A 22,753-nucleotide genomic window follows, 5' to 3' on the forward strand; every position below is an offset into this window, starting at 1 on the left:
CTGTGGAAATTGGACTATTCCTGGTTTCTGCCTAAAAGACATTTAAGGTCCCAAATAACTTGAATATTAATGCCATCATTTTCAAAATTATAGTTTTATCTCACTAATTTAGACCTTTGTCTACACTGGTCTGATATAGTGGTCCCAAAGAGGTCTGTTTAGATAGAGTCCCGGAATACGCAGAAATATCTACCTACAGGCTTGCACCCTACTGGGTTCGGGGCGATGGGGTAGCCTAGTGTTTAAAGCGTTCTCTCATCATGCTGAAGACTCGGGTTCGATTCCCCACATGGATGCAATTTGTGAAGCCCATTTCTGATGTCCCCTGACGTGATATTGCTGGAATAGTGCTAAAAGCGGCGTAAAACTAACCTCACTCACTACTGGGTTCAGACCAACTTATATGTCTACAGCTCTTTGAATAACCCATTTCTTCCAACTTATGCCCAGTGATCCCCCTAAAATGTATCATATAAAGAATGAAGGATGTTAAGGGGCGGTAACCTGGACCTGGAAAAACTTTGTGCAAACAATGAGTGTTTGATCTTATGATTCGTTTATGATTTGTGTTTCAGCAATGTCATGACTGGTGAATCCAGAAGTGTGCTTCACATATTGTACCTCTCTTGGAAATCAAACGCATGCCTTTTGTGTAATTCGTGACAGGTGAACAAACTCAGCCAGTCACCTTTGTACACATACACACTAGGAGATATGAAACAAAATTTAACCAGGATGAATTAACATCACCGATGTGAATCAATGAATCAAATTTAGAAACAGAAAACATAAAACATTTAAACAAGAAAGATGACTCCTTAACACGTTGACTGCCACCGCGAGTATACTCATCGTATCAATTCTATCCGAATTTGCCACTACGAGTTATCTCGTAGCTTTATCAGTGGTATGTTAAACAAGTTTCACATGTTGGCAAAACAGGCACAAGAAGCAAGCGTCTTCTTGCGGTAACAAAGAACGTCAGGAGACGTTTGTATGTTTGTGTGCCTATTTAAATACCACTGATGTAGCTACGAGATAACTTGTAGTGGCAAATTTGGCCAGAATTGATACTACGAGTATACTCGTGATAGGCAGTCAACGTGTTAACAAAGTGAAACAAATGTCAATCTAGTGATCGATATTATGAGCATTCATCCACATCACCACCACATGGTACATGGGACCGATTCTAACACTTAAACATTGCAAAACCTGACAAGGACAAACTTTATGGATGAACAACTTTATTCGGGAGATGCGACGATTCGATACAGATTTTTGTATCGTTGTCAAGCAAGTATACAAGAATCTGTATTGAAATGTCGCATCTCCCGAAAAACAATGTTGTACATCCATAAAGTTTGTCTGTATCTGATTCAGCACTCAAAGATATTACTGCAAAACCGGTACAAATTATGTGGGTTTTCCTAAAATTACACTGGATTACTTCATCAAAAGAGTTAGCAACTCCAAAGGCGCTTTGGTTTTCGCTCGATCATTGGATGTCGATCTCAAATGGCACATCGTATTTTCAATCTCAACTCCCCGGGGATCATACAACCTTATAACTAACCCTAAGGATCGGAAAGGGGTGTTCCATTAGCAAACAGGTGCCCAACCCATGGCAGTTTGATGGGAAAGGGATACCTTATCCTAATAATCATAAAGGGGATCCATGGATTGAGCTGGGGTTAATGTACCCTAATCCTAACACAACTAACCCTCTGGATTGAGGAGACACACAGAGTCTATGAAGAGAGCGGAGCCGGAGCCAATTTGCACTATGTAAGTTCTGCACAGTAAACTACATTTATGCCTCCATATTGAATATAATTTTGAACAAAATTTATAAAATAGTTTACAACAAACTCCAAGAGACAACACTTTGTATAATCAGTGATATTACACGAACAAATTGCCTATTTCAGTACACAGTTGTCAACATAGTATTTCCAGTGTTACATGTTCACTGAATGGCTTTGTGTTGGAAAAGAAACCCATCAAAACCTCTCATCATGGCACCTGTTGTGTGCAACTCCCATCTCAACAACTGTGGGTTTATGAGAAAACACGTGTCGGATATACTAAAGAAAAAATGGTACATTTCAAACTTTCAAAGTCTTTGTGGATGATCAATTTCTTTATTGTATTATAGCGACGTTTTGGTATAGATACTTATACCGTTTTCAAGCAATTATCTATACCGAAACGTCGCTATCCTACAATACAGAAGTGGATCATCCATAAAGACTTGTCATCCTAGGCTTTAAATGATAAGGCGATTTACAACTTCTGCTGAGCTATCTACTCTATTATACCTTCAGTCTATCATGATTATTATGCTGAACACGCTAAATACAGTTGGGTTTTTTAAAAGACGTTGTAAATCCATACCCTACGTTGTCTTGTTACATTCCAACTTCTAAATGCCAATCAAGCATCTAATATAACATGCATTAGGAGCTACTTCTTGCCCCTTCATCCAACTTCTAAATGCCAATCAAACATCTAATATAACATGCATTAGGAGCTACTTCTTGCCCCTTCATCCAACTTCTAAATGCCAATCAAGCATCTAATATAACATGCATTATGAGCTACTTCTTGCCCCTTCGTCCAACTTCTAAATGCCAATCAAGCATCTGATATGACATGCATTATGAGCTGGTGATAATATACTGAAATGTAATATATCTCCCTGATAACCAATAACTATCCTGTCAAAAGAGTCTGTGATACAACATCTTCTGTTTCCTCTATATTATGGCAGAAAATGTTAGAAGCGATCGTATAATATACTCTATGTCCCTTTCTGAGCATTGAGTCGTCTGCAGATACGTCTGCAACTGGTTCTTCAGCTGATTTACGTCGATGAATACTTTAGACGTGGTCGCTGAGATTGAAAAATGGATTGTGAGTTCTGTTATCACTACTACGGGAACTCTCATAGTCACAACCTTTTCTGAGGAAATATTTACCTTCTAAAAACTCCTTCCAACTTCTCGTCACAACACAATTATAATGCTTGTTAATTCAAACGAAATATTCTGCATTTTTGTAACCTCACGGTGACAAGAACATTCTGATTTTTTCCATAGTGATAACGTGTTATCCATAGATTATACAATTACTCATTTGGGACTACTTTCAGTTGAACATCTAGATTTAACTGTGCCAGTAAAGCACTAGACGTACTGGGTTAGTGCTATCGAGCCACAGTTTGACAACCATCCCCTTGCCAGTCATTCGATATTCATGGACGACAAGGCTAGACTTCACTGTTCTCGAACCAACACACGTTATTAGGGAACCGTGTGACAATCAGATCAGTGGCTTAGTCACGGGGCCCACATTTACTGGCATTGTTGATGTTCACGTTTTTGTGTAATCCTCTCAGATTGCATGTAAATCGTTTCAATTTCAGCTCTCTTTTATTTATTTTTGTACTTATTTCATCCTTGTCCAAATCTCAATCTGCATTCTTGTTATCCCCTATAGAGTTAATGAACAAAGCTGTCATGTTCGTCAGTCAGTGGTTTAGACACCTGGAGGAAAGCTATCTATTACGGAAGAAGTAATCAATGTTACCAAAGCCGACGAATGCGCTGTAAACAAGAAGGAAGTGAATTGTTTCCCTTTCCTTAACAGGGCTGGATCGTGACTGACATTTATTATGAATCTTACACTTTTAAGATAATCTGGTCGATCCTTCGTTCCCCCTGTTCTCAAGCAGTTGTTCAGACCCTTAAAAATCAGGGTTAGAACTGGTCTTCAGCAACCCATGCTTATCGTAAGAGGTCACTAACAGAATCTGGAGGTCAGGTTCGCTGACTCGGTTGACATGTCATCGTATTCCTACTACGTAGACCGATGCTGTTAATCACTGGATTGTCTGGTCCAGACTCGATTATTTGCACACTGCTGCCATATAAACAAACACATACAAACACACAAACCTATATATGATAGGGAATGTGAAGAGTAGTGCTTCACAATGACAACCAAGCTTTTTTTACAACCATTACCACACGGTGCACTGGGGATCCAAGGGTTATGTCCCGTTTAAGACATGTCACGTCAGCACACTTGTTAACGTTATAGGGGTTTTCACGTTCGACTCAGTCCATGACTTCAGTCACTGGTCTACACACCTGACTGGTATCAGGTTCTCAAGTCCAAATGGCCGAGAGACAATTCCAGGTGTGTCACATTGCACTGTATCGCGTGTGATTTACTACGGAAATATTTTCTGTTTGTTTGCTGTTTAATGCTGCACTCAGCAATATTTCCTGGACCACGCAATCCGTTCGTTCCTCAATTTATCACGTTTATTGGGGCGGTGGGGTAGCCTAGTGGTTAAGTGAGTGAGTAATTTTTTTTTTCGCCGCACTATGCAATATTCCAGCTATATGAAGGAGGTCTGTAAATAATCGAGTCTGGACCAGACAACCCAGTAATCAACAGCATGAGCATCGACCTGCGCAATTGGGAACCGATGACATGTGTCAACCAAGCCAGCGAGCCTGACCACCCGATCCCGTTAGTCGCCTCTTAAGACAAGCATGGGTCACTGAAGGTTTATTCTAACCTGGGCCTTCACGGGTACCTAGTGGTTAAGGCGTCCGTTCGTCTAGTCGAAGGCCAAGGGTTCGATTCCCCACATTGGCACGTTGTATGAGGCTTATTTCCGGTGTCCCCCATCGTGATATTGTTGGAATATTGCTAAAAGCGGCGAAACACTAAACTCACTCACTATCCCGTTTATGGGTATGTTGCTGGTAATATCGGTTAGTGTGTGGTCATACGACTGAAGCACTGTGCACAACCTGTACATAGACCCAGTTCCAGATGCTGTATTTGGACCTGGATTCTCCAAACTGACAAAACTTAAAGTTCAAACATCAAACACTACACATGGACACATGCACGCATTGAACGCATGATCGCATGCACCCACGCACTTACGTACACACTAGGATGGGTGTCATCGTATGTACTCTCAACCTAACTTCTTAATCGTACTCAATGTCGCAATCAGAAAACGATTTACATTTTTTACACTCTTCAGTATTTACTCGGTGTGTAAAACGGGATTTTGCTCCATGCCATCCATTGAATGATATGACAGGCAGAGTCAGTTTCCAAGTGTCGTTTGAACTGTGTGTATAGAATCCACAATGAAGAATAAGCAGAGTACTTCCGTCTAGTCATATAAAACCGGATGTAAAGTTAAATTAGTTTGAGGGTTTGGGAGTTTGGGAGAACAAGGAACAACAACACCGTGTGTGAGAGAGACATGGGGGGAGCTATGGGTTAGGGGCAGCATACAACATCATCACGTCGAATCATGCATATGTTTACACAATAGTTGAGATATTTGACGGCATATTTTCACGCATTTAATTTCACAAATGTTTCGAGCACTGATCCTTTTGTTGTCTTACTAAGGAACCAAGTTCGCGTGACTTAAAAACCGACCGAACGAAGTCTGTCAGGAAGTACTTGACCTAAGTGATGTAGTTGAGCACAATACGACATTATCACAGACAGCCAGAGTTCTGTTATACGCTGGTCTATGTAGAGAACTTGTCTGAGGTCGAAACTAATTGGCAGTGTGCAGGAGGAACTATTGTGAGTCCATTTCTCTTTCATTTCTTTCCTCTTTAATGGTTCTCAATATCTGAGGGATCGAAGTTTAATATGGTGTAGATACGTTCATGGGTGGTATACTTACTTGTATCTGAGGGATCGAAGTTTATTATAGGGTTGATACGTTCATGGGTCGTATACTTGTATATGGAGGATCGAAGTTTATTATAGGGTTGATACGTTCATGGGTCGTATACTAGTATTTGTATTTGAGGGATCGAAGTCTAATATAGTATTGATACGTTCATGGGTCGTATATTTGTATCTGAGGAATCGAAGTTTAATATAGTGTAGATACGTTCATGGGTCGTATTCTTGTATATGGAGGATCTAAGTTTATTATAGTGTTGATACGTTCATGGGTCGTACGACCGCCTCCGTGGTGTAATGGTTAGAGCGTCCGCCCGGAGAGCGGAAGGTCGTGGGTTCGATCCCCGATCGCGTCATACCAAAAGACGTTAAAATATGGTACTTGTTGGTCCCTGCCTGGCGCTCGGCATTAATGGGTACAACAAGGACTGGTCGGCTTGGAGTCAGTATAATGTGTCTGAGTGGGGTATTCATGCTTTACTGCGGCATGGTATCTCAGTGGGCTAGCACTATAAAACCAGCTTCAGTCTGGGCTAGTACAAGCAGCCGCACATACACATACACAAGCATGCACGTCGTCATATGAGCGAAATATTCTCGAGCACGACGTAAAAAACCCAATTTCACCTCACCTCACCTCATGGGTCGTACACTTGTATTTGAGGGATCGAAGTTTATTATAGTTTTCACACATTCATGGGTCGTATACTTGTATTTGAGGGATCGAAAGTTAATAAAGTTTCCATACGTTCATGGGTCGTATACTTGTAGTTCAGTGATCGAAGTTAATTATAATGTTGATACGTTCTTGGGTCGTATTTGAGGGATCGAAGGTAATTGTAGTGTTGATACGTTCATAGGTCGTATAATACCTGTATTTGAGGAATCGAAGTTTATTATAGTGTTGATACGTTCATGGGTGGAATACTTGTATCTGAGGGGTCGAAGTTTATTATAGTGTGGATACGTTCATGGGTCGTATACTTGTATTTGAGTGATCGAAGTTAATTTTAATGTTGATACGTTCATGGGTCGTATACTTCTATTTCAGGGATCGAAGGTTATTGTAGTGTTGATACGTTCATAGGTCGTATAATACCTGTATTTGAGGAATCGAAGTTTATCATAGTGTTGATACGTTCATGGGTCGTATACTTGTATTTGAGGAATCAAGTTTATTATAGTTTGGATATGTTCATGTGGCGTATATTTGTATCTGAGGGAACGATGTTTATTATAGTGTGGATACGTTCATGTGTCGTATACTTGTATTTAAGGGATCGAAGTTTATTATAATGGGGATACGTTCATGGGTCGTATACTTGTATTTGAGGGATCGAAGTTTAGTATAGTGTTAATGCGTTCATTGGTCTTATACCTGTATTTGAGGGATCGATGTTTATTAAAGTGTTGATTCGTTCATGGGTCGTATACTAGTATTTGAGGGATCGAAGTTTATTATAGTGTTGATTTGTTCCTAGGTCGTATACTAGTATTTGAGGGATCGAAGTTTATTATAGTGTTGATACGTTCATGGGTCGTATACTTGTATTTGAGGGATCGAAGTTTATTATAGTTTTCATACGTTCAGGTGTCGTATTCTTGTATTTGAGGGATCGAAGTTAATTATAGTGTAGATACGTTCATTGGTCGTATACTTGTATTTGAGGGATCGACGTTTATTATAGTGTTGATACGTTCATGGGTCGTATTCTTGTATTTGAGGGATCGAAGTTTATTATAGTTTTCATACGTTCAGGTGTCGTATTCTTGTATTTGAGGGATCGAAGTTAATTATAGTGTAGATACGTTCATTGGTCGTATACTTCTATTTCAGGGATCGAAGAGTATTATAGTTTTCATAGGTTCATTGGTCGTATTCTTGTAATTGAGGGATCGAAGTTTAACATAGTGTTGATACGTTCATTGATCTTATACTTGTATTTTAGGGATCGAAGTTTATTATTGTGTTGATACGTTCAGGGGTCGTATTCTTGTATATGGAGGATCGAAATTTCTTATTGAGTGGATACGTTCATTTGTCGTATTCTTGCATATGGAGGATCAAAGTATATTATAGTGTTGATTCGTTCTTGGGTCGTATACTTGTATTTAAGGGATCGAAGTTTATTATTGTGTTCATACGTTCATGTGTCGTATACTTGTATTTAAGGTATCGAAGTGTATTATAGTGTTGATACTTTCATGGGTCGTATTCTTGTATATGGAAGATCGAAGTTTATTATAGTGTAGATACGTTCATGTGTCGTATACTTCTATTTAAGGGATCGAAGTTTATTATAGTGGTGATACATTAATGGGTCGTATTCTTATATATGAGGATCGAAGTTTATTATAGTGTGGATACGTTCATGGGTCGTGTACTTGTATTTAAGGGATCACAGTTTAAAATAGTGTAGATACGTTCATGGGTCGTATACGTGTATAGGGAGGATCGAAGTTTATTATAATGTTGATACGTTCATGGGTCGTATACTTGTATTTGAGGGATCGAAGTTTGTTATAGGGTTGATACGTTCATGGGTCGTATACTTGTATTTGAGGGATCGATATTTCTTATAGTGTTGATACGTTCATGCGTCCTATACTTGTATTTGAGGGATCGAAGTTTATTATAGTTTACATACGTTCATAGACCGTATACTTGTATTTGAGAGATCGAAGTTTATTGTAGTGTTGATACGTTCCTGGGTCGTATACCTGTATTTGGGATATCGACGTTTATTATAGTTTGGATACGTTCCTGGGTCGCATATTTGTATCTGAGGGATCGAAGTTTATTATAGTGTTGATACGTTCATGGGTCGTATACTTGTATTTGAGGGATCGAAGTTTATTATAGTTTTCATACGTTCATGGGTCGTATACTTGTATTTAAGGGATCGAAGTTAATTATAGTTTTCATACGTTCATGGGTGGTATTCTTGTATTTTAGGGATCTAAGTTTAACATAGTGTTGATACGTTCATTGCTCTTATACTTGTATTTTAGGGATCGAAGTTTATTACAGTGTAGATACGTTCATTGGTCGTATACTTGTATTTGAGGGATCGAAGTTTATTAAAGTGTTGATACTTTCATGGGTCGTATACGTGTATTTGAGGGATCGAAGTTGATTACAGCTTTCATACGTTCATGGGTCGTATACTTTTATGGGCGGGATCGAAATTTATTATAGTTTTCATACGTTCATGGGTCATATACTTGTATTTGAGGGATCGAAGTTTATTATAGTTTTCATACGTTCATGTGTCATATAATTGTATTTGAGGGATCGAAGTTTATTATAGTGTTGATACGTTCATGGGTCGTATGCTTGTATTTGAGGGATCGAAGTTTATTATAGTGTTGATACGTTCATGGATCGTATATTTGTATCAGGGGTAGAAAGTTACTATAATGTTCATAAATTCATGGGTCGTATACTTGCATTTGAGGGATCAAAGTTTATTATAATGTTCATACGTTCATGGGCCGTATACTTGTATTTGAGGGATCGAAATTTAGTATTATCTTCACACGTTCTTGGGTCGTATGCTTGTATTTGAGGGATCGAGGTTTATTATAGTGTTGATACGTTCATGTGTCGTATGCTTGTATCTGAGGGATCGAAGTTTATCATAATGTTCAAACGTTCATGGGTCGTATACTTGTTTTTGAGGGATCGAAGTTTATTATAGTGTTGATCCTTTCATGGGTCGTATACTTGTATTTGAGGGATCGAAGTTTATTATAGGGTTGAAACTTTCATGGGTCGTATACCTGTAGTTGAGGGATCGATATTTCTTATAGTGTTGATACTTTCATGCGTCGTATACTTGAATTTGAGGGATCGAGGTTTATTATAGTTTTCATACGTTCATAGACCGTATGCTTGTATTTGATGGATCGAAGTTTATTGTAGTGTTGATACGTTCCTGGGTCGTATACCTGTATTTGGGATATCGACGTTTATTATAGTTTGGATACGTTCATGTGTCGCATATTAGTATCTGAGGGATCGATGTTTATTATAGTGTTGATACGTTCATGGGTCGTATACTTGTATTTGAGGGATTGAAGTTTATTATAGTTTTCATACGTTCATGGGTCGTATACATGTATTTGAGGGATCGAAGTTTATTATAGTGTTGATACGTTCATGGGCCGTATACTTGTATTTGAGGGATCGAAGTTTATTAAAGTGTTGATACGTTCATGGGCCGTATGCTTGTATTTGAGGGATCGAAGTTTATTATAGTTTGGATACGTTCATGTGTCGTATATTTGTATCTTAGGGAACGATGTTTATTATAGTTTTGTTACGTTCATGTGTCGTATACTTGCATTTGAGGAATCGAAGCTTATTATGGTTTGGATATGTTCATGTGGGGTATATTTGTATATGAGGGAACGATGTTTATTATAGTGCTGATACGTTGATGTTTCGTATACTTGTATTTAAGGGATCGAAGTTTATTATAATGGGGAAACGTTCATGGGTCGTATACTTGTATTTGAGGGATCGAAGTTTATTATAGTGTTGATACGTTCCTGGGTCGTATACTAGTATTTGAGGGATCGAAGTTTATTATAGTGTTGATACGTTCATGGGTCGTATACTTGTATTTGAGAGATCGAAGTTTATTATAGTGTTGATACGTTCCTGGGTCGTATACTTGCATTTGAGGGATCGAGGTTTATTATAGTTTTCATTCGTTCATGGGTGGTATAATAGTTTTTGAGGGATCGAAGTTTATTATAGTGTTGATACGTTCATGGGTCGTATACTTGTATTTGAGGGATCGAAGTTTATTATAGTGTTGATAGGTTCATGGGTCGTATATTTGCATTTGAGGGATCGAAGTTTATTATAGTGTTGATACGTTCATGTGTCGTATTCTTGTATTTGGAGGATCAAAGTTTATTATTGTGTGGATACGTTCATGTGTCGTATTCTTGTATTTGGAGGATCAAAGTTTATTATAGTGTTGATACGTTCTTGGGTCGTATACTTGTATTTAAGGTATCGAAGTTTATTATAGTGTTGAAACGTTCATGGGTCGTATGCTTGTATATGGAAGATCGAAGTTTATTTTTGTGTGGATACGTTCATGTGTCGTATACTTCTATTTAAGGGATCGAAGTTTATTATAGTGATGATACGTTAATGGGTCGTATTCTTGTACATGGAGGATCGAAGTTTATTATAGTGTGGATACGTTCATGGGTCGTATACTAGTATTTGAGGGATCGAAGTTTATTATAGTGTTGAAACGTTCATAGGTCGTATTCTTGTATTTGAGGGATCCAAATTTATCATAGTGTGGATACGTTCATGGGTCGTATACTTGTATTTGAGGGATCGAAGTTTAATATAGTGTAGATACGTTCATGGGTCGTATACTTGTATTTGAGGGATCGAAGTTTATTATAGTGTTGATACTTTCATGGGTCGTATACTTGTATTTGAGGGATCGAAGTTCATTATAATTTGGATACGTTCATGGGTCGAATATTTGAATCTGAGGGAACGATGTTTATTTTAGTGTTCATACGTTCATGTGTCGTATACTTGTATTTGAGGGATCGAAGTTTATTATAGTGTAGATACGTTCATGGGTCGTATACTTGTATTTGAGGGATCTAAGTTTATTATAGTGTTGATACGTTCAACGGTAGTCTACTAGTATTTGAGGAATCGAAGTTTATTATAGTTTGGATACGTTCATGTGTCGTATATTTGAATCTGAGGGAACGATGTTTATTATAGTGTTCATACGTTCATGGGTCGTATGCTTGTATTTGAGGGATCGAGGTTTATTATAGTGTTGATACGTTCATGTGTCGTATGCTTGTATCTGAGGGATCGAAGTTTATCATAATGTTCAAACGTTCATGGGTCGTATACTTGTTTTTGAGGGATCGAAGTTTATTATAGTGTTGATCCTTTCATGGGTCGTATACTTGTATTTGAGGGATCGAAGTTTATTATAGGGTTGAAACTTTCATGGGTCGTATACCTGTATTTGAGGGATCGATATTTCTTATAGTGTTGATACTTTCATGCGTCGTATACTTGAATTTGAGGGATCGAGGTTTATTATAGTTTTCATACGTTCATAGACCGTATGCTTGTATTTGATGGATCGAAGTTTATTGTAGTGTTGATACGTTCCTGGGTCGTATACCTGTATTTGGGATATCGACGTTTATTATAGTTTGGATACGTTCATGTGTCGCATATTAGTATCTGAGGGATCGATGTTTATTATAGTGTTGATACGTTCATGGGTCGTATACTTGTATTTGAGGGATTGAAGTTTATTATAGTTTTCATACGTTCATGGGTCGTATACATGTATTTGAGGGATCGAAGTTTATTATAGTGTTGATACGTTCATGGGCCGTATACTTGTATTTGAGGGATCGAAGTTTATTAAAGTGTTGATACGTTCATGGGCCGTATGCTTGTATTTGAGGGATCGAAGTTTATTATAGTTTGGATACGTTCATGTGTCGTATATTTGTATCTGAGGGAACGATGTTTATTATAGTTTTGTTACGTTCATGTGTCGTATACTTGCATTTGAGGAATCGAAGCTTATTATGGTTTGGATACGTTCATGTGGGGTATATTTGTATATGAGGGAACGATGTTTATTATAGTGCTGATACGTTGATGTTTCGTATACTTGTATTTAAGGGATCGAAGTTTATTATAATGGGGAAACGTTCATGGGTCGTATACTTGTATTTGAGGGATCGAAGTTTATTATAGTGTTGATACGTTCCTGGGTCGTATACTAGTATTTGAGGGATCGAAGTTTATTATAGTGTTGATACGTTCATGGGTCGTATACTTGTATTTGAGAGATCGAAGTTTATTATAGTGTTGATACGTTCCTGGGTCGTATACTTGCATTTGAGGGATCGAGGTTTATTATAGTTTTCATTCGTTCATGGGTGGTATAATAGTTTTTGAGGGATCGAAGTTTATTATAGTGTTGATACGTTCATGGGTCGTATACTTGTATTTGAGGGATCGAAGTTTATTATAGTGTTGATAGGTTCATGGGTCGTATATTTGCATTTGAGGGATCGAAGTTTATTATAGTGTTGATACGTTCATGTGTCGTATTCTTGTATTTGGAGGATCAAAGTTTATTATTGTGTGGATACGTTCTTGGGTCGTATACTTGTATTTAAGGTATCGAAGTTTATTATAGTGTTGAAACGTTCATGGGTCGTATGCTTGTATATGGAAGATCGAAGTTTATTTTTGTGTGGATACGTTCATGTGTCGTATACTTCTATTTAAGGGATCGAAGTTTATTATAGTGATGATACGTTAATGGGTCGTATTCTTGTACATGGAGGATCGAAGTTTATTATAGTGTGGATACGTTCATGGGTCGTATACTAGTATTTGAGGGATCGAAGTTTATTATAGTGTTGAAACGTTCATAGGTCGTATACTTGTATTTGAGGGATCCAAATTTATCATAGTGTGGATACGTTCATGGGTCGTATACTTGTATTTGAGGGATCGAAGTTTAATATAGTGTAGATACGTTCATGGGTCGTATACTTGTATTTGAGGGATCGAAGTTTATTATAGTGTTGATACTTTCATGGGTCGTATACTTGTATTTGAGGGATCGAAGTTCATTATAATTTGGATACGTTCATGGGTCGAATATTTGAATCTGAGGGAACGATGTTTATTTTAGTGTTCATACGTTCATGTGTCGTATACTTGTATTTGAGGGATCGAAGTTTATTATAGTGTAGATACGTTCATGGGTCGTATACTTGTATTTGAGGGATCTAAGTTTATTATAGTGTTGATACGTTCAACGGTAGTCTACTAGTATTTGAGGAATCGAAGTTTATTATAGTTTGGATACGTTCATGTGTCGTATATTTGAATCTGAGGGAACGATGTTTATTATAGTTTTCATACGTTCATGGGTCGTATACTTGTATTTGAGGGATCGAAGTTTATTAGAGTGTAGATACGTTCATGGGTCGTATACTTGTATTTGAGGGATCTAAGTTTATCATAGTGTTGATACGTTCATTGGTAGTATACTAGTATTTGAGGGATCGAAGTTTATTATACTTTTCATTCGTTCATGGGTCCTATACTAGTATCTGAGGGATCGAAGTTTATTTTAGTGTTGATACGTTCCTGGGTCGTATACTTGTATTTAAGGGATCGAAGTTTCTTATAGTGTTGATACGTCCATGTGTCGGATACTTGCATTTAAGGGATCGAGGTTTATTATAGTTCGGATACGTTCATATGTCGTATACTTGTATTTGAGGGATCGAAGTTTACGATAGTGTTGATACGTTCATGGGTCGTATACACGTACTTGTATTTAAGGGATCGAAGTTTATTGTACTGTTGATACGTTCTTGGGTCGTGTGCTTGTATTTGGCCGATGGAAGTTTAATATAGTGCAGATACGTTCATGGGTCGTATATTTGTATAGGGAGGATCGAAGTTTATTATAGGGTTGATACGTTCATTGGTTGTATATTTGTATCTGAGGGATCGAAGTTTATTATAGTGCTGATACGTTCATGGGTCGTATAATTGTATTTGAGGGATCGAAGTTTATTATAGTGCTGATACGTTCATCGGTCGTATACTTGTATTTGGGGAATCGACGTTTATTATAGTTTCATACGTTCATGGGTCGTATACTTGTATTTGAGGGATCGACGTTTATTATAGTGTTGATACGTTCATGGGTCGTATACTTGTATTAAGGGGATCGAAGTTTATTATAATATGATACGTTCATGGGTCGTATACTTCTATTTAAGGGATCGAAGTTTATTATAGTTTTCACACTTTCATAGGTCGTATACTTGTATCTGAGGAATCGAAGTATATTGTAGTGTTGATACGTTCATGGGTCGTATACCTGTATTTGAGGGATCGAAGTTTATTATAGTGTGGATACGTTCATGGGTCGTATATTTCTATCTGAGGGATCGAAGTTTATTATAGTGCTGATACGTTCATGGGCCGTATACCTGTATTTGGGGAATCGAAGATTATTATAATGTTGATACGTTCCTGGGTCGTATACTTGTATTTGAGGGATCGAAGTTTATTATAGTGTTGATACGTTCATGGGTCGTATATTTGTATCTGAGGGATCGAAGTTTATTATAATGTTCATACGTTCATGGGTCGTATACTTGTATTCGAGGGATCGAAGTTTATTATAGTGTTGATACGTTCATGGATCGTATATGTGTATCTGAGGGATCGAAGTTTATTATAGTGTTGATACGTTCATGCACCGTATACTTGTATTTGGGGGATCGAAGTTTATTATAATGTTGATACGTTCATGGGTCGTATACTTGTATTTGAGGGATCGAAGTTTATTATAGTGTTGATACGTTCATGGGTCGTATGCTTGTATATGAGGGATCGAAGTTTATCATAGTGTTGATACGTTCATGGGTCGTATGCTTGTATTTAAGGGATCGAAGTTTATTATAATGTTCATACGTTCATGGGTCGTATGCTTGTATCTGAGGGATCGAAGTTTATTATAATGTCTATACGTTCATGGGTCGTATTCTTGTATTTGAGGGATCGAAGTTTATTATAGTGTTGATACGTTCATGGGTCATTTATTTGTATCTGAGTGATCGAAGTTTATTATAATGTTCATACGTTCATGGGTCGTATGCTTGTATTTGAGGGATCGAAGTTTATTATAGTGTTGTTACGTTCATGGGTCGTATATTTGTATCTGAGGGATCGAAGTTAATTATAATGTTCATACGTTCATGGATCGTATACTTGTATTTGAGGGATCGAAGTTTATTATAATGTTCATACGTACATGGATCGTATACTTGTATTTGAGTAATCGAAGTTTATTATAGTGTTGATACGTTCATGGGTCGTATACCTGTATTTGAGGGATCGAAGTTTATTATAGTGTTGATACGTTCATGGGTCGTATGCTTGTATCTGAGGGATCGAAGTTTATTATAATGTTCATACGTTCATGGGTCGTGTGCCTGTATTTGAGGGATCGAAGTTTATTATAGTGTTGATACGTTCATGGGTCGTATATTTGTATTTAAGGGATCGAAGTTTATTATAGTGTTGATACGTTCATGGGTCGTATGCTTGTATATGAGGGATCGAAGTTTATCATAGTGTTGATACGTTCATGGGTCGTATGCTTGTATTTAAGGGATCGAAGTTTATTATAATGTTCATACGTTCATGGGTCGTATGCTTGTATCTGAGGGATCGAAGTTTATTATAATGTTTATACGTTCATGGGTCGTATTCTTGTATTTGAGGGATCCATGTTTATTATAGTGTTGATACGTTCATGGGTCATTTATTTGTATCTGAGTGATCGAAGTTTATTATAATGTTCATACGTTCATGGGTCGTATGCTTGTATTTGAGGGATCGAAGTTTATTATAGTGTTGTTACGTTCATGGGTCGTATATTTGTATCTGAGGGATCGAAGTTTATTATAATGTTCATACGTTCATGGATCGTATACTTGTATTTGAGGGATCGAAGTTTATTATAATGTTCATACGTACATGGATCGTATACTTGTATTTGAGTAATCGAAGTTTATTATAGTGTTGATACGTTCATGGGTCGTATACCTGTATTTGAGGGATCGAAGTTTATTATAGTGTTGATACGTTCATGGGTCGTATGCTTGTATCTGAGGGATCGAAGTTTATTATAATGTTCATACGTTCATGGGTCGTGTGCCTGTATTTGAGGGATCGAAGTTTATTATAGTGTTGATACGTTCATGGGTCGTATATTTGTATTTAAGGGATCGAAGTTTATTATAGTGTTGATACGTTCATGGGTCGTAGGTTTGTATCTGAGGGATCGAAGTTTATTATAGTGTGGATGCGATCATGGGTTCTATAAGAATATATCACTTACTGTTTGCGTCATTATAGTTACATGGATATACTGACAGTAGTGGATGAGTCTGCCAGAAAACACAACCAAGCCACCCGCCGCGGTCAGTGAGATAGTTCATATACACATGCCAATAATGGTTGTCACCCCCCTCCCCGACCCACCCCACACACACACCCCCCACACACCCCACACACACGCCCTCTCCAATAGAAAAATGAAGGGGTGACAACCATTATTGGCATGAATATATATCTGAAATATTGCAACAAACTTTATCCACCACTGGATTGTCTGGTCGAAACTCATACGCACCGGCATCATACAGCTGGAATACCAACAAATGCGGTGTTACACAATAACACAGAAACTGATCAAACGGACTTACGGAAGTGACGAATTGTCGGACCCAAATCCTGTGAGCAATGTCCAGCTATAGTTTAACACATACACTGTCGGCACACTGACATTCATGTAACCTGTGCCGTAGTTACGTGCTGAAATCATGCTTTAATTTTACTCATCTAACTCACCGACATAAACCATCAAATATCTGTGTCGCATTAGATTTCTACATGCCAACGAATAAACTATTTAAATCAGAATAAACTCAAACATTGAACATTTTTAAGAACCTTCTTCTTGGCCGGAAATAATGTGAAATAAATCATCTGTTTAATATAGCGAAAAATCTGAAATCGTAAAAATGAGTTACAATTCTCCAAAAATGCAAATTTCATATAGTTGATTGGTAGGGTCCTTAGTAGCATTACAACTGGATCCATTAAGATCCATTATGACAATTTGGATTAAGATATGGTACTCATACACATGAAAACAGACATTTTTTTTCTGTTGCTGCAGTTGTTGTTTGTTTTGTTGGTTTGGGTGTGGGTTTTTTGTTGGTTTTTATTTTTATTTATTTTTTAAAATTATTCATTTGTTTGGTTTTGGTTTGTTTTTATTTTTGTTTCTTGTATTTTATATTTATTTTTTGTATTTTAGACTCTTATGCCTATAAGAATACTTTTAGACTCTTTTATTCTATACTCTTACCTGGAAGAATACTTTGCACCTTACAGTCTCCTGGGGATTGTCTTGGGGAATTGGTGGGAAATTGGCCTGTAATAACTATCATCAACTTTAGGACAGTCGTGGGTTTTTTTCGCAAAACCTGTGGGACCCCATTCTTCTCCCATTTTTATCAAAATATACTGTGTGATGTTTTCCAATAACCTCCTTACAGTCCACGTATTTATTAAGCATGCCTTTGCACCACGTCAGTCTATAATGGTGTCCTTCCTAAAACATCTGGAATTAACCAACAATAGAATCGGTATCCATAAGTTTTACGCCTTCTTTATTCCTTTGTTGGAAGGAACATGACAAGAATTTGGTTGAACAACACATTCAAACGCCAAGGGGTTCGCGTCAAGGAAGATCTGGAAGATCGCATGATTACAAAACATAGCACACGCTTTTTGGCTCAGATTTGTGTTTCAGAGTTGTCCTTAAAGGGTAACCGCACAATTTTAATTGAAGCAGGATCTCTCAATAAGTCCCCCATTCGTGAATGTATGGAAGTGGGCGATCTCTCACAAAACCGTCTCATTGGAGATGTCAGTTTCGTGTTATTTGTTACAGTGTTCTCAAAACTGAGATACCTCGACTTAAGCCATCAACACCATCTAGCCGATGGAACTGAAAGCAAATGGGAACAGGCAGAAGGGAGAAAAAAGGGGAACATCACCCTCATGGTGCCCCCAAACCTTCAATATTTTGGTGCAACAAACACTTTCATGCTAACAGGTATTAATTTAGCCTGCCTCTGCAACACGTCAGTCTATTATGTTTCTTGTCGACATCTTAAATTCGTATTTTCTAGGAGAATCATCACAATATAGTTTTCTCTGAATAGTCATCCTAGAATTAGATATGTTCTTGCGCTGATTTCAGTAAGCTGTTACATCAAGCCAGCATGTTCGTCAGTTGTCCTTCAGTATCCTGAAAGGTTGCCGAGAATCGCTACCAAACAATAGTTCACCTCTACAGCAGTTCGGGCTTGCATTGATACGATGCGTGACATGGTAAACAGTATAGAAACAAAGATGGAGTGACCTGGCTGTATATGCAGCCTTTAGCTGCAATAACGATATTAAAAAACACAATTTCGTTACTTCAAATTTACCTTAACATTTGGTATTAAACCTTATATTTTGGTATGTTTACTACTACACTTTAGATATAAGTGGTGAGCAACAATACCTTGGCACAGACACAATATTCCGATATGTATGATTATGATTTATTGGTTCACTCTTCCTTGTATTATCAAATTATGGACACATCATTGATACTGAGCCTAAGTGCTATCGTTATCAATGACATCTTTTCTTCTTTTACAGTCATTATGGAAGCTCTGATTGGAATTCTTATGATGGTTGCAGTGAGGATCTCCATAGTCAACGCTCACATCTGTACCTTCCGTGATCAACATGACGGACTGTTTGTTGACTGTAGAGGGAGACAACTCCAGCATGTTCCCGATGACCTCCCAATGAACATGACCTTTCTTGACATCAGTGAGAATCGGATAACTGCTGTGAGAAACAGGACTTTTCAACACTTTAGCTGTCTTAAGTACATAAACCTGAACAATAATTCGCTTACCACGATGGAGCCTGATGCCTTCGTTGGTGTACTCAGCCTGACCAAACTCCTTCTTGCTAGCAACAAACTCTCACATCAAAGTGATTCTTTACCTGAAGGACTTTTCCGTGACCTCGGCAACTTGCATACGCTCAATCTACAGAATAACAAGATGTATGAATATCCAGATTTGGTGTTAGCTCCCCTCACCGAGCTCCACAACCTGTACATAGACCCAGTTCCAGATGCTGTATTTGGACCTGAATTCTCCAAACTGACAAATCTTAAAGTTCTCAACATGGACAATGGCCACTGTTCTTTAGAAACATTAAAAAACGAAACATTTCGAGGTTTAAATGGAACAAAACTTGAAGTACTACTTCTAAATCATTGTCATCATTTAACCTCTTGTCAGGCTGGTGTTCTTGAGCCTTTGTCCCACCTAAGACATCTGGAACTAACAAACAACGGAATCGGTATCCATAAGGTTTTACGTCTTCTTTATCCCTTTGTTGGAAGGAGCATGACAAGAATATGGTTGAACAACACATTTAAACGCCAAGGGGTTCACGTCAAGGAAGATCTGGAAGATCGCATGATTACAGAATATAGCACACGTTTTTTGGCTCAGATTTGTGTTTCAGAGTTGTCCTTAAAGGGTAACCGGATAAGTTTAATTGAAGCAGGTTCTATCAACAAGTCGCCAATTCGTGAATGTATGGAAGTGGTCATTCTCTCACAAAACTGTATCATTGGAGATGGAAGATTGGTGTTTTTAGCTGCACTGTTCTCAAAACTGAGACATCTCGACGTAAGCCATCAACACCATGTAGCCGATGAAACCGTAAACATATGGGGACAGTCAGAAGGGATAAAAAAGGCTAACATTACCCTGATGCTTCCCCCAAACCTTCAATATTACGACGCAACAGACACTTTCATGTCAACAAATACATATGATGAAGTCACGTTTAGAAACACCGAAAATCTTCACACGGTGCGTTTTGGATACAACCAACAACATAATATTGTTCGCGTGAAAGGGTTGGAAAATGTCAGTCATGTTGACTTATCTGGAAACAAACTTGGCAGTGTTAGTGACGACTTTTTTAAGTCATTTTCAAACGTCAAATCATTATCTTTGAAAGATTGCAACTTACAATTTGCCAACGACGTGCTAAAAGCTCGGAATATGTTCGGTGCCCTCAAACTGATGGAATATTTGGATCTTTCATTAAATAACCTTCAGCTATTTCCATTCATCCTAAATCAAAATAGAATCATTCATCTCATTCTTTCGCAAAACAAATTTGACACAATTCCCATTGTGACAGAGAATTTCCCAAGCCTTATTCTTCTGAACATGTCATTTAATATGATAGGACACTTGGACAGGTTTACACGATCTGACTTGGATACCTCGGCTGCAAGGAACAGTCTGAAAGTCGCATTTGATGGCAACATCTTTTCCTGTGGCTGTGACACTCTGGACTTTATACTGTGGCTGATGGACACACCAGTAGTCTATGAGTCTGACAGGAATTTCGCTTGTATTCAGGACAATGGACAAATGACAGGAACTGCTGAGGTTGCTGTTGAATACATGCGCATCTACCGTTATTGTACTGGCAAATGGATCCTCACCCTCACATTCACATGTTTGGTTGTCTTTTTGACATCGACCATAACAATATATCTAATTTCCAAGAACCCAACCAGATGCAGAAACATTCTCATGATGACACTAGGGTTTGGCGGCAAGTATCTAACTCAAAAAGATTTTTCTTTCAAGCTCTACATCGGATATTGTGAAGCTGACATTGCATTTGTCTATCGGAGACTTCGGCCTGCATTAGAGCTGTGTAAACACCCTGTGCGTCTCTTCCTAAAAGATCGGGAAGTACTTCCGGGTCATGACATTGCTGACGGAATTATAGAAGGTGTCCATAAAAGTTGGAAGACCGTTCTTCTTGTATCATCTGACTTCCTCGAAGATGACTCTGCGTGGTCACATTTTACCACCAAAGCAGCAATATACTCTGCGAATGCTCTCATTCAGAACCGGATACTGATCCTACTGATGGGTGAAGTCCAGGTACAGGACCTGCCTCTGTGTCTGTTAAACGTGGTTGAAGAGGAATTCATAATTCATGTTGATGATTACCCTGAGGCAGAGTTGTGGAAACATCTGAGACAAACTGCAAATCTGGAACACTAACAGCTTATATGGTAACCAATAAGGTCTAAGCGTTTCATCCGACAGTTTAATATTCATCTTCTTGACAATTAGAGGATGTCATGTTATCTATGTATCAACTGACAGTGAGTTTCATTTACTAGTTACAAGCAACACATTACTACATTCTTCATCAACTAGTACTTTTTAACAATTATTTCAAAATGTAGAAATATGTAAGTATACCTTGTTTTGTAAATCGTCACCATTTGTATGTGGACCTCAAACTGTTTGGCAATATAATATGTATCATGAGCTGGTGATAATATACTGAAATATAATATGTCTGCCTGATAACCAATAACTATTCTGTAAAAAGATTTGATACAACATCTTCTGTTTTTTCTGTGTTATGGCACAGAAAATGTTGGAAGCGATCGTATAATATACCCTTTGAACCATCAAAGCATTGCGTTTAGGGGTAGACACGTCTGCAATTGGTAAATCGTAACTATTGTAAATCGAAACTATTTGCATGCATGCCTCAAATTATTTAATGATATAATATTCATAATATTACATTCAATATTCAGTGTCTCTCATGTCACCGAATGATTTCAGTACACAACTCAATTACGTTCGACGTGCGGTCGCTTTTTCCCCTGTGTTTGATGCGACAGTAACACAGTAACTGTTTGATGCGATCGTATAATATACTCTTTGCTCCTTCAAAGCATCGTTGTTGATTTGTTGTTTTAACACCACACTCAGCACTATTCCAGCTGTATGGCGGCGGTCTGTAAATAATCGAGTCTGGACCAGACAATCCAGTGATCAACAGCATGAGCAGCGATCTACGCAATTGTTCTGTTTTATAAAGTGAACCAATGATATACGTGTAGCTGCCTAAATCCTGTATCATACGTTAGATGTACACCGAAACGTGTTTTATCTCAATGGCTGATAATGTAAACAGTTTGTCTCCCATAAAGAACGATTCGTAAATTGGTGTCTGTGAAAGAGTATTTTTGTTGTACATAAGGTGAGACTTTAATAAAATACATTTCTGCCTGAGAGTGAGATTCTTGTTGTTTTTACTTTGTTGTTGTTTGGCTTTTTTTGTTTTTGTTTTTCTTTTTTTGTTTGTTTTCTTTTCCTGTTGGTTTTTGTTTTGTTTTGTTTTGTTTTTTTCGGGGGTGGGGGTGGAGGGGGGAGAGAAGCAATATTCCAGCAATAT

At 37.8% G+C, this 22,753-nt stretch overlaps 1 protein-coding gene across 1 annotated transcript; it reads left to right on the forward strand.

Moving 5' to 3' along the window:
• Positions 1-5,545: 5,545 nt before the first annotated feature.
• On the forward strand, positions 5,546-21,692 carry LOC124292491 (insulin-like growth factor-binding protein complex acid labile subunit). Its single transcript, XM_046729582.1, has 2 exons — positions 5,546-5,634; positions 19,097-21,692. Exon 2 carries the CDS (start codon positions 19,102-19,104, stop codon positions 21,556-21,558), a length of 2,457 nt encoding a protein of 818 aa, XP_046585538.1. The 5' UTR covers positions 5,546-5,634; positions 19,097-19,101; the 3' UTR covers positions 21,559-21,692.
• The last annotated feature ends 1,061 nt before the right edge of the window (positions 21,693-22,753 follow it).

This window comes from Haliotis rubra, unplaced genomic scaffold (genome assembly GCF_003918875.1).
Source record: "Haliotis rubra isolate DU_JTF1 unplaced genomic scaffold, ASM391887v1 Scf519, whole genome shotgun sequence".
Lineage (NCBI taxonomy): Eukaryota > Metazoa > Mollusca > Gastropoda > Lepetellida > Haliotidae > Haliotis > Haliotis rubra.

Excerpts from the sequence above, each read along its gene's own strand:
- LOC124292491 (XM_046729582.1), top strand. The coding sequence starts at position 19,102 with ATGGAAGCTCTGATTGGAATTCTTATGATGGTTGCAGTGAGGATCTCC.